General features: G+C 56.7%; 1 protein-coding gene across 2 annotated transcripts; it reads right to left on the bottom strand.

The window, feature by feature from the left end:
• Nucleotides 1–581: 581 nt before the first annotated feature.
• Nucleotides 582–8,206, bottom strand: FXYD2 (FXYD domain containing ion transport regulator 2). 2 transcript variants are annotated; one of them, XM_027563617.1, is made up of 6 exons: nt 8,059–8,206; nt 3,506–3,544; nt 3,237–3,311; nt 1,553–1,589; nt 1,347–1,377; nt 582–770 (listed from the first exon to the last, which is right to left on the bottom strand). In XM_027563617.1, exons 1-5 carry the CDS (start codon nt 8,075–8,077, stop codon nt 1,353–1,355), a joined length of 195 nt encoding a protein of 64 aa, XP_027419418.1. In that variant the 5' UTR covers nt 8,078–8,206; the 3' UTR covers nt 582–770; nt 1,347–1,352. The 2 variants fall into 2 exon arrangements, with proteins under 2 accessions (XP_027419418.1, XP_027419417.1); XM_027563616.1 differs by lacking the exon at nt 8,059–8,206 and adding an exon at nt 5,431–5,849.
• Nucleotides 8,207–12,932: the final 4,726 nt, after the last annotated feature.

The following is a 12,932-nucleotide window of genomic DNA, read 5'->3' as shown; positions in this document are numbered from 1 at the left end:
TCTCTGAATGGACCCTGAAATTAACCAAGCCAGTACTGAGAGGTGGATGAGATTAGGTCAAACTTGAGGCCTCCCTGGCCCCAAGAGTGGAAAGGGCATGGCTGGAGCTTGGCATCACAGTTGGGGGTGAGGGATGAGGAGACAGCATGTGCTGAGGACCCCCCTGCCCAAGATCCCTAGACCCACCCATCCTGGCACGCCGGTGCACTTGGGGAAATGGGGGCAGAGCACATAATGTGCCCACAAACAACTAAAACACGGGCAGCCCAGGGCAGGGCCGCAGCGACTCCCACTGGAGCCACACCCAGGCCCCGGACGACCCAAGGGCTTTGAACCTGTGACCTTCGGCCGTCTGGCTTTCTCTTTGCCTGGCATTCGGAAGGCAGGCTGAGTCCTCTGTCCCAGGGGCTCTCGGCAATTTGGGGGGTGAGGAGAGGCCCGGAGATGATGACATTGGACTTCTTACTTTCACAGGCGCGGGCACGTGAGCGAATACGCGAAAAGCCAGAGACCAGGAGTACTGACTCCAGCTTGAAGGAGCTGACGGCGGCAGTTACAGGAGAGAAGGAGCGAGGGAGGAGGCCAGGGAAGGAGCCGTCTCTGAGGCCGGCTTTATTATTAACACGGGGTGGAAGGAGGTGAAGCCCACCCAGGGGTCACGTGGAGCCTGAAGCTTCCTTCAGCAGAGGGCTTGGCAGTGCTGGGATAGAGGTCTACAGCTCAGGAAAGACTTCTAAGCAGCCCTGGTGCAAAGGTGGGCACGACTGGCTCTGCAAACAGAAAGGCAGGATGGGGGCTGTGAGCAGGGCTGCAGAGGCTGGGACTTCCGTTTCATCCCTTTTTCACCTTACCTTCCTCTGGCGCATCTCTGCAGCCTCCCTTGGTCACACATACTATGGCATTTTTTTTTTTTTTCTGTTTTTTGGGCCATCATTTTAAAAAGGTGGGAATAGAGACGCAGACATAGAGAACAGATGTGTGGACACAAGTGGGACGGAGCGGGGGCGACGAGCTGAGAGAATAGGACTGACCTATACACACGACCATGTGCAAAGCAGATAGATAGCAGGAAGCTGCTGGGAGCACCGGGAGCTCAGCTCGGTGCTCCGCGATGACCTAGAGGGGTGGGAGGGAGTCTCAAGAGGTGGGCGGGATATATGTATACTTATGGCTGATTCACGTTGGTGTACAGAAACTAACATATTGTAAAGCAATTATACTCTAATAAAAAAATTTTAAAAACCAACAAGGAAAAGACCCATATGAGGGTGACAGACACCTGACTGATGGATGAAAGACCCTTTTCCTTATTATCCAGAGCCATTGCCCGCTCCTCGCAAACCTACCTCTCCTTAGAGCCCATCTTCAGGAATTTGCCTGGGATGGAGGAAAGCAGACAGGTAAGAAAAGGTAGTGGGGTGGAGGGGGCAGGGATTCAGGGCTCCCTGAGGTTGGGGACCCTCCTCACCAGCCTGAGAGAGCCAAACCTCCGCCGACCCCTCCCACCCCTCCCCGCCCACCTCCATCAGTCACCCGGCCGGCCGGCACTCACCGGTGCTGCCTCTTGGCCCCGCAGCGGAATCTTTTGCCTTAAAGAGAGAAACGAGGTTAGTTTGCCAAGGAGACCCTCTCTACCTTGGAGGCCTCAGCTCCGTAGCCCCTCCTCCCCTCCTCCTGCCAGCGCTGCTTCGTGTCCGCCTCGGAGACCACAGCTGACTGTCTCTCTTTATATATGGCTGGACCACAAGCGTTCAGAAGTCCAAGTCAGCCAGCTGGGCAGTCCGCAAACATTGTGGCGGCGGCGCCATGGTGGACTGTGTGTGTGTCTGTGTTGGTCACTCAGGCGTGTCCAACTCTTTGCGACCCCACAGACTGTGGGCCGCCTTCTCTGTCCGTGGAATTCTCCAGGCAAGAGTACTGAAGAGGGTTGCCATTTCCTTCTCTAGAGGATCTTCCCAACCCGGGGATCGAACCTTAGTCTCCTGCATTGCAGGCAGATTCTTTGCCGTTTGAGCTACAGGGAAGTCCGTGGTGGATTATGAGCGGGATAGGAATGGTGCTGAGACTGAGCCATCACAGCGTGCCCCACCCCACGCCCCACTGGGCATGTAGAAGCTGCTCGAGAAGAACCGCAGAAAGTCCAGGGCAAAAACCCTTGCTCACGCCCGTCCGCCTCCGCCACTGCGAGCTCAGCCACAACACAGCGGGGCCCTCAGGGAACCGCCAGGGGAATCCGGGAGGCAGGCCCTCAGGGAACCGCCAGGGAATCGAGCAGGCTGGCCCTGTCGGTAGACTGGAGCCATCAGTGGAGGCAGCGGGGGTCGGGGTCGGGGGGGGGGGGGGTGCAGCATCTAACATGCCCATTAGAATCCCAGGACTTGGAAGGAGATGTGCTACATTCTGCATCTTCTTTTCACCGGCGTGTTTCTGAGTATTTTTCTTCTGGTTGCACCAGTCCGCAAGCATTTATTAAGCCCCTGCTGTGTGCCTTTTGGGGCCGGGTAAGGCAAAGAGCTTTCTCTCCGCTAGAACACCCCATACCTACACTACTCCCTTGGCTGTCGCGTCTTTGACTGCCAGCCCTAACCTTGTGAGACAAGAGGGATCATCCCCATTTAACAGATGAGCAAACTAAGGCCCAGGGAGTAAGGGATCCACAGTAAACCAGCAGGGAGCCTAAGACCTTGGGCTGCCAGGGGTGCTTGCCTTCCCGCAGCAGGCCGGGGTCGGGGTGAGGTGCTTCGGAACCCACTCTGCTTCCGATCTGGCGGCGGCACCTCAGGCAGGCTGCTGCACCTACCACTGCGGGTCTGGTTTTTTCATTTGGAAAGTGGCGACAGTGGCGGCCATCCCTCAGTTTGCCAAGAGGATTAATGGGTCAAGAAAGCGCTCAGTTCTGGGGGAGGGAGCGTCCAGTGGAGGCTGGTTCCCTCCCTTCCCCTGCCGCAAGGGCACTGGAGCCTCCCGGGGCCAGCAGGAGCCAGTTCCCCATCTCGGCGGCACCCCTCTGGTCCACTAGAGGGCGCACTCGGGAGAAAGGGCATCTCCTGGGTGGTCTGGGGACCAACAGCCCCCTCTGCATCAGGTTCTCACATCCTCTGTGGGAGAGGCAAGGGCGCCCGGGAAGGGGGTAAGAGAGAGGCTCTCCCCTCCCCACCCGGGAAGCCAGTGTGCTCAGCGGCTTTGAGGAGCTGTGCCCCCCTCAGCAGCCCCTTATACAGGACGGCCCCACTTACTGAGGATGATGACGAGCCCCACGATGAAGGCCAGGGCGGCGAAGATCAGGCCCCCATTGCGGACGGTCTCATAGTCTGGGGAAGGAGAGGGCGGGGAGATGGGATGGGTGACCCCAGACCCTTCCCCTAGCCCCACAGTAATAACTCAGGAAGATGGGGCACATGACCCAGGGCTGGGAGAGGCCAGGAACTGTGGATGCGTGGTGGTGGATTTGGGGTGGGGGGGGCGGATCACTCAGGAAGGGTGGGAGGGGGCCCGCCAGACTCACCATAGTAGAATGGGTCCTCGTTCTCCTTGGGGCTGCCACCTGAGAGCCAGTGGGGGGTGGGGTGAGCCACAGAAACAGGGGGACTCCCGTGCTTCCAGTCCCAGCACCCCCAGAGGTTCAGGGGGGCCAGGGGAAGCTGCTGGAGGGACATCCCAGGAGCAGGGGTGGTCATGCCACTGTGGGTGACACCATCTGCTCTCCGTGGCTCCTGACGGTCGGCTTGGGACCCACCACTGAGCCTCCAAAGCAGGGACCCACCGTGCCTGGGGGTGGGGTGGGGCTGGCACTTCTGGGAGGCCACAGAAGCATCTTCCATAAGCCTCAGCAGCAACCTCTCTCCATATGACTAATCAGCCACAACATATTGGGTTTTTCCATAACATCTTATGGAAAATTCCAAACCAACTTTTGGGGCAACCAATACTTGGCGAATATTTGTGAAGAGAACCAATGAATAATTAAGTAGAACCTTAATGTTCACCGAACAGGAAGAAACCAAGGCCCAGTCTGAAGACTTCTCTAAAGTTCCAGTAAAAGTTGGAGGCAGAAATGAGTCTTGGACCTCTGTTTCTAGATCCTTCTATCCTACATTGCTATCCTTAGGGGAAAGCAAATTTATTTCAGAAACAGTATATTGGCATGTGGCAGACGGAGGCTAACAAAGCAATAGCTCATTTAACCATCGTAACAATCCTGTGAGGCATTAATATTATTCCAATATCATCCATGAGACAATGGAGGCGTAGCAGGGTTAAGCAACTCACTCAGAGTCACACAGCTAGAAAAGGGCAGAGTTGGGAATGAACCCAGGCCATTTGTTGTTAAAAATCGAGGTGCTTCACCCCTTTGCTGTGCTGCCTCTCACATGGTCAGGAGGAAGGAGACGTTTCAATACGGGTGGTCCCATCCAGTCTGCAGCCCCCAGCAGAGGTCATGGCTCTGCCCTCCCACCTGTAAACTGAGCGCACTTGTTATTGGGCAGCTGGAGGGCACCCGGCCAGAGCTTTTCTGTCATGTCTTGTGGTGGCCTCTCTTCTCTGCCCTACTTGAGCCCCTTCTTGGTGCTAGGGAAGCAGTGCCCAAGGTCAAAGGAATGCGCCAGTCCTCACCTCCCAGGCTGTGCTGGACTGGGCCCTGGGCGGTGGGGTCCGGTGAGCCCAGCTCACCCCCTGGGCCAGGAGAGTTTGGGTTAGGAGGGGTCCACTGAAGGGCCTGAGGGGGCCCCAGGCACCTGTCCCCATGCAGAAGGCCTCTGAGGTTGTCTCCCCAGTTTCAGTTCAAGTCTTGTTCAAGGTCACACGGACATTAGTGTCAGAGCCATGACAGGACTCACCACTCCTCTTGCCGCTCCAGGAAACTGCATCCTCCCTGACCACCTCGTCTTGAGCCACTGGGAGAGCCCACCCCACCCAAAGACCTCAGCTTTTCTAGATCTGGCTCAAAGACCACCACAGTCCACAGAAGGCCCACTAAATTCCAGACCCAACTGCCCTTGTTTGCAGGATGCCTTCTAGGCCTGTGTCCTGAACCTGGGGGCTCTCATCCTAAAGCCAGGCTGAGAAGGCTGACCGGGGCCCCACTGCTGCCCCGCCTCACCCCCATCTGCCTCCTGCGCTCGGTTTAGTCCAGAAGATGCATGCTCACCACCCCCCATGCCCCAGCAGCTCCTACTTGGCACCCATGTTTCCACCATTCAAGCTAGATTGCTTTGGTGTTAAGGTGGGATCCTCTTTTAAAAGCAGATTTTCTTAGAGAGGAGGCTGGCACGCATGGTACGAGAGAGGGGTGCTGGGTGCTCTGGAAGGCAGGGGTGCCAGGAGATGGAAGAGGGGGTCCTATTCACCCCTCAAAGATGGTCCAAGCACCTCCTGCTTCACATACACGCATGCACACGCACGCACACACACGCACACACACGCACTCACCGTCATCTGTCAACTCTGCCATTTCCCCCACAGACCAGGCCCGTCCCCGCTGCCCTCTTCCCGCTGCCTCTGCTTTGGGGAGACTGCCCGGCTGTGGGGTGGCCAGAGATGGGGTGGGGGCATTAAACATTAACAGTGCCAGGTAATATTTACCCTGGTCACAAGAAAAGCCTGGGTGTGGACAGTGGGGCTCCCGCTGAGGCCTGAGGAGGTGCAGGGGCAGCGGGAGCAGGGAGGAGCTAGCCGTCTTTCCAAACCCTCCCAAAGGAAATTTCCAGAGAGAAGAGCCATGGGGTCCACCCGCCAGGTGGAGAAGCCACAGCTGGGGCCCTGACAGTAGGGAAGCGGGGGGTTTGAAATGCATTCAGCACGTACTACAGCTTGCGGGGGACAAGGTCGGGGGTCCCACAGAGGCCCTCGACCCTAGCAGCTGCCCACATCTCCCAGCACTGTGCAGGCTGCTGGTGCGGCTGGCGCCTGGCATTCGGGGCTTTCTTGAGGTGATCCCAGGGTGCCTGGCCCCTCAACCCACCCGAGCCCCCGCCCCGCCCCCCGGTGCACAACCCACCCGAGCCCCCGCCCCGCCCCCCAGTGCACAACCCACCCGAGCCCCCGCCCCACTCCCCCGGTGCACTGTGCAGGTTTCCAGGCCTTCATGCCTGGGAACGCCCTTTCCTTTGTACCTTTTTCCTCCATCCAGGCCACATCTAACAGCTCTCACCTCGGTCAGAAGGGCTCCAATCATCCCTCACTAAGCCCTCTGTCCCCGCAGCCTCTGGCACGTCCTTCTCCAGCCATGAAGCCCAGCTTCCATGCCAGTCCCCAGGCTACACCACAGGCTTCTTTGGGAAGGGGCTGAGCCAGACCATGGAGAGAACACCTTGCTTTTATGATATGAAAAACATGTTTCTAACTGTTATTTCCTGGTACTTTGTGTTATTTCCCCATTTTATATATGAGGCATCTGAGGCACAGAGAGGGTATGGCCGTGGTTCAAGGGCACACAGCTGGTGAGAGGCAAGGTGAAAACTGACAGCCAGGCCCTTGCTTTGGGAGGCAGGGACTCCTTCTCCCTCTACTGTGGCCCCATTCACATTGGGGACCCCGGTGCTAGGTCCTCCGTGGATGCTCATATTCCTGGCTGAGTTCTAATCAATCAGATTGGCTTCCAGAAGAGGCTGATGCTCAATTGTAGCTAAAAGGCCAAGGTCAGAGGTCATTGTCCACCAAGGGCAGGTTAGCCCTTCAAAAGGACTCCATCTATTAATCCTCTTGGAGTAGTGACAGGGGATCAAGGTTTGAGTTCACTTCCTGGCTCCTCCACTTGCTAAGCATGCGGCCCCTCTCAAGTTATTTAATCTCTGTGTGCCTCAGTTTCCTCATCTGTAAAATGGGTTGCTGTGAAGAGAAAGTGGGATAATGCAGTGAAGGGCATGGTGGGGGGCCTGGTACACAGTAGGTGTCATTATTGTTAACTGTTATACACCAAGAAAGCCACCCACTTTCCAGCAAAATGAACATGGGGGCGAGATAGAAAGACAGACTGTCATGGCCTGCAGACCAGAAGCTGAGGCACCCATTCACCTCTTCGGCTTCCAAGGCCAAGTGATGGAAATTCATGAAAACGCAACCGAGCTGACACTTGGCAGGCACTGAGCATGTGTCAGGCTCTTGCACACACTGTCCTGCTAATTCCACGTTTGCTCCATTCCACGGGTAAAGAAACTGAGCTGCTCATTGCCCCCACAAGGACCCCTGGAGCTGGCCCAGCCAGTGCCGTGATCCCCAGTGGACAGCCCAGGAAGACTGAGGGCAGGGAGACTGGGCGACTTGCCTGAAACACCCAGTCAGACAAATCCAGGGCCAGAAAGCCAGACCCCCATGACTGTGCTCCCCAAACTCCTGGGGCTCTCCACACAGACACTGATCCCCCCTTATTATACATTATCTTGCTCCCTTAGTACATGTTGTCTATCTTTGTAAGCTACCGTGGATTCTTTCTGGAGTATAAAAATAGGTGGAAAGTTCATAGATACATAGATAGATCAATGGTTATGCTAGATGATAGGTAGAGAGATGGGCAGGAGATAAAAGAGAAATAGGGAGCAAATCAATAGCTACAACAGCAAATCAATAGCTACATCTACAATTGTTACATTTTTAACTGTGTGTGCATGATACTGTCCTAAAGACTCTATAAAAACCAACTCATTTAATCATCACAGCAACTTGATGAGGCAGGGAAGGCATCATTATCATCCCCATTTTGTAGATGAAGGCACAGAGAAGTTAAATAACTTCCCAGAAGTCAGGCAGGTGGGAAGTAGGAGAACCAAGCTCTGAGCCTAGCAGTCTGGCTTCAGAGTTCCTACAGATGACCGACAGAGAATGAGGGCTGTGGACAAGTTGCCTTCCCAGCTCTTGACAGCTCAGAGATGCTGGGAGCAGAGATGACAGCACGCCCAGGCCCCCAGAAGGAGATGCCCTCATTTAGAAATCGTGCCTCTCCCCATTGCTGCTTTCCCTATATTCCTGGGGAGCTGGGGGGTGCTCTTGAAAGTGATGGGGTGGACACTTGTGTCAGAATCCAGGATGGTGAGGTGGGGGGACGGGGTTCAGGGCACTCACCCAGGTACCACCTGTCCATAGCAGGAGCTGCTGGCTGTGTCTTCAGAAGAAGAGAGAGTCGTGAGGTGCTAGTGACCCAGGGCCTGAATGCGAAGAGCTGCCCTCCCTCTCTCCACAAACCAGCTGAGCCCACGGGCAGGAAGAGACAAAGGCAGGGAGGAGGGGCTGGCAACGGAGCCCTCACCTCGTGCCTGCCTGCCGGGGCGGGCTGGGCTGGGCTCCACGTGAGAAGGGGGCAGATTCTCTGACCTCCAAGAGCACCTGAGAAAGGAGGGGAGCTGTGAGTGTCCACAAACAAACCACAGCCCCCACACAGGGGTGAAATGCCTCCATGTAGCCCGGGGCACCTGCAAAGGTCACCAGCAGCCAAGAAGTCCCTGGCCGGGGCCTCAGCCCGTGGAATCAGAGTCCCCGATCTTCCCCTGTCCCTGGAGTTGGGTCGTCTGAGAGAGACACTCAGGGGCACGCAGGGGTTCCCCCAAACCTCTCCCCAGTGACACCTTCTTCCCCCAGCTCAGTTGGCCTTGGCCCCGATGTATGCGGCCTCAAGGGCCTGTTCTGGAGCCCAGAGATCCCTGAGACTGGACAGGATGGTGGGCAGCCCCTTGGAAGCTGCCCCGGCGGGGAGGGAGTGCTTTCTGGCCCTGGCACTGGGCCCAGGGCACCGTCTGCAGCCTCCCGTGTCTCCCCCGGGAGCTGGGCGGAGATGGGGAGCAGCTGGGGCTACGAGGAGAGGCGGGTGCGGAACCTGGGCTTCCTCAGCTGGGACTCCTCGCTTGGCCCCCAGGGTCTGAGCTCAGGCTGTGAGGTCAGACCTGCCTGTCTGTCTGGAGACACCAGCAGTTTCACGAGGCCCCAAGGGATGCTGGTTGGTGCCGCAGGGTGGGGCGGCCGGAAGACAGCACTTTTAGTGGGAGGGCCCGTCTCCCAGCTGGAGCCAGGAGCCACCCGGGGGAACCGGAGGGCAAGCAGTGTCCCCCGCCCCCAGCTCAGCGAGGCCTGTTCTCTGGCCACTGGGGCCCCTGTCAGGGCCTGGAGGGAGGCTGCAGCAAGCAGTCTGTGAGGCTCACTGGGGACCACAGGCTCCTACAGGCTCCTCCTCGGTCCCTCGTGGGTCGCCCCAACACAGACAGTGAACAGCAGGGTCTGCAAGGTGCGGGTCTGGCCTGGGCTCTGGTCAGATGACACCCACCGCTCTGTCCCTCCTTATCAACACTTCCTGCCCCTAGGGGATGACTAATGTACCCCCAGAGAGCCACCCGGGCTGGAAAATACTGGAAACGGAGACAGGCAGACCTGGGGGGAGTTGTCTGGCTGGTATGAGATCTGTCCTGGGGAGCCATACCCGCCCCAGCAGGCAGCCCTACCTCTGGGCTCCTTCCTCTTTTTCCCGCCACCCAGAAGGCTGCCCAGGGGCCCAGCTGCTCACCAGACGCCGCCTCCACACAGCCGCCCCCCACCCCCGCCGCCACCCCCGGTCACATGCTGCCAGTGGAAACCTGCATGCTCACAGCCCAGAGCCACAGCACAGACATCCCCCAGGCTGGGAACTTGGAGAAACTCCTGAATCTCAGGACCAGATAGGCCTTTAGAGGTTGCCTGGTGCTGACTTATCAGTGGCCCTGAAAGAAAATAGAGACGTCAGCCAGGACCACTCCCACCACCCCCACCCCCACCCCCCCCACACACACTCTCTCTCACACACACACACACATATACACACTCCCAGACACGAACGCTGTGAAGAAAGGCATCTCCATCCCAAATGGAGACCCTGAGCCCTGTGTCACTGATAACTAGAACGAGCTTCCAAGGTCATCCCACCCAACTCCCTCACTTTACTAAGGATTCACTCTCCTGCTCACACCCTCTGAGGACTGTGCATTCGTGCATGCTCAGTTACTCAGTCGTGTCCAACTCTTTGCGACCCCCTGGACTGTAGCCTGCCAGGCTTCTCTGTCCATGGGATTTTCCAGGCAAGAATACTGGAGTGGGTTACCATTTCCTCCTCCAGGGGATCTTCCTGACCCAGAGGCTGAACCCGTCTTCTGTGTCTCCTGCTTTGCAGGTGATTCTTTACCACTGAGCCACTGGGGAAGCCTTAAGTAAAAGCCAAAACCGTTCTTGTATTCTAGAAGCCCTTCTGCATCTGGCCCCAGTGACCCCTCCAACCTTGTCTCTAATGACTTCCCTGCCCCTTCTATTCCAGCCATGCTGGTCTCCTTGATGATCCTCTGACCCTCCAGACACACTCCTGCCTCAGGACTTTTGCACCTGCTATTCTCTTCCTGAAGACACTTCTTCCAGAAGACTCCTTGGCTGAACTTGCTCAGGCAATGTCCCTTCCTTGCATCCTAGCCTATAATTTACACACCTACTCTGTAATATTTCAAATCCCTTCTTAGCCTTATTATATTTTCATAGCACTTATTACAGCAGATAAATTCTATATTTTCCTTAAGTTGCTTCTCACTTCTCTCTCAACTGAAACTAAATTCCAGGAGAACAAGGATTTTTGTTTGCCGTGCTCGTTCCTAGATCCCCAGTGCCAGAACAGGGCCTGGCTCTGGGTGGACCCCCGGTTTTATTAAATGAATGAGTTGGTTCCAGAAGTGAAATAATTTTGCCAGTGGCACAGGCAGACTAACAGTGTGCCTAATGCAACCTCTTCTTATGACTCCCCTGCTCTCTAATAAGTAGCAGGAACTAGTTTGTCCCTACAGAGAGGCAGTGGGTGGCCAGCACCACCCCCATCCCCTGTCAGCAGCTCCCCTAGAGTCCTTCCTGGGAGTTCCCCATCCCTGCCCCTCAACTCCCCTCCAGCGCTTCACTTGGAGCCCTGCAGAAATTTTCATAAAAGTGTTTGCCTTGTGCATTCAGGGGAAGCCAGATGTTACAAGTTAAGGGGGTCCTGCCCCTCTCCCCTCACTCACACCCAGCCCTTCCTTGTCCTGACTGAGCTCATCAGCCTAGCTGACACTGAGACATCCTACATTCTTCCAGGGAAGTGTTGGCTCCTTCAACCTGGACCATGGCCCACCATCCCCCAGAGAAGCCCAGGGGAGCTTCTCCCCCTATATGTCTCTTCAGGAAGGTCAGGGGTCCCTGCAGGCACATGCACCCACACTTCATCCTATGCATCCTTCTCCCATCTGTAAAATGGGGTGATAGCACCTACCCTGTAGGGCTGTCACAGGAATAGAGGTGATGTAGGATAAGGCCTGGCCAAGAGGGTCCTAATAGGTGCCACCTTCACGACCCTCACCCTAGGCAGGCCTCCAGGAGACAAGAACACTCAAAGTTAATCTCTTGCCCAGGCTGTCCCCAGCAGGGTGATCTTTAAAGTGGGCTCTTGGGGCACATTTCTGCCCATGACCCTCAGCATGATCTCTGCCAGCCAACCACCCACCCGGCACCCCGAAACTTCCCTTCCTCCCCCGACACCCTGTACAACATGGCTGTTACCTGCTGGCGTCTGGCCCTTTTTATTATTCTTCCAGTCTCTTCTGGGATATGGGGGCAACCGAGGTGGGAACACAATTCTTTCATCCAGAGACTACAATGCAAAGATCCCCGCCCCACCCCCACGCCACCAACCGCTCTTCTCTTGTCTGTTGTTCCAGGCTGGAGCCAAAGAGGGGCACGCTCTGCTGTTTTCCCCAAGACCCAGAAATCAAGGAGCTCTTTGGGCGACATGGAGAGGTGGTCCCAACTCCCAGACCCCACCTTCAGCACTAGCCTGTCCAAAGGCACAGTGTCCTCAGCTGGCGTGCCTCAGCCTCCCATCTTCCCTAGCAGGCCTCCTTCGTCCCCCGACTCCTCAGCCTTGGGCAGCCGTCTGGGGTGCTCATGGTTGGGCTGGTGGGTGAAGAGTTGAGAGGCTGGGACATCGCCTGAGCCTTGTCTCCAGCATCGAGGCAAAGGCCCTCATCGCCAGCCTCCCTGGGATAGGATCCTCCAGATCCACCAGCCCTGGACCTGGGAGCTGCATGGCAGCGGCCACAGCCTTGGACTCCAGGCTGGCTCACCAGTCCTCCCGGTGGTGGCTCGCAGTTGGAGAGAAGCCAGGAGCCCCTAGAAAGTCCGGTTCCTGGCTCAGGTCCGTCCTCAGCTGCGTGGCACGCGTGGTCACCTAGCAGGGAACGTGGTGACTCTCAGGCCACAGCTGTGCTGCCAGAGGCCCCAAACCCCAGGGAACACTGTCTCTGGCTGTGGCTGTGGATGCCAGGGTGACTGGGGTCTTATAAGTCAGGGCTGGGAGGAGGTGGGCCCTGGAGGGTCCATTCCTTAACAGTTGGCATCAAGATGGCCTGAGCTGTGGGGCACACAGGTCCTGGGAGCTGCCAAGGGGCAATGTACTCAAAGTCAAGGTCACCCAGGCCTTCCTGCTCCCTGAGCAGTGGGACCTGGGGACGTCCTCTTCTGGTTCTACAGCTGGTGACAAGGGCAAACCCGTTTGACCCACCTCTCCCGCAGTGAATACCCTGGAGAGAAATGCATTCTTGACTTTTCTAAGAACTTGCGTCTGGGCTTGAACGAGAACAGAGGCTGTTTCTCTCCAGTGGCAGACATTCTCCTTCCAGTAACCACATTCCTCCTTATCTCTGAAAAGTAGCTCCAAGCTCACCACCTCCAGGAAGACCACCAGGAGCAGACCCACCCTCTGCTGTTCCTACCCTTCCTCCATGACCTTCTGGATTCCACTGCCATGGCCCAAATAGCTCACATCTGGCTTTGTAATCATCTTTGTCTTTGACTTCAGAGACTACCAAGTCTGTCCTGGCTTCTTCGAGCGCACAGATTACCAGGTCTGGAGTCTGGCCCCCATCTCTGCTCACTTGGTAGCAGTTCCGTCCATGTTATCATTCTCAACA

The sequence above is a fragment of the Bos indicus x Bos taurus genome, chromosome 15, assembly GCF_003369695.1.
Source record: "Bos indicus x Bos taurus breed Angus x Brahman F1 hybrid chromosome 15, Bos_hybrid_MaternalHap_v2.0, whole genome shotgun sequence".
Taxonomy (NCBI): domain Eukaryota; kingdom Metazoa; phylum Chordata; class Mammalia; order Artiodactyla; family Bovidae; genus Bos; species Bos indicus x Bos taurus.
This window is presented reverse-complemented; position numbering and strand designations above follow the sequence as displayed.

Coding starts and splice junctions, on each gene's coding strand:
- FXYD2 (XM_027563616.1), bottom strand. CDS start 5,794: ATGCATTTCAAACCCCCCGCTTCCCTACTGTCAGGGCCCCAGCTGTGG. Junction 3,312..3,505: donor CGAGGACCCATTCTACTATG/GTGAGTCTGGCG, acceptor CTCCTTCCCCAG/ACTATGAGACCGTCCGCAAT. Junction 1,590..3,236: donor GGGGCTCGTCATCATCCTCA/GTAAGTGGGGCC, acceptor TCTCTCTTTAAG/GCAAAAGATTCCGCTGCGGG.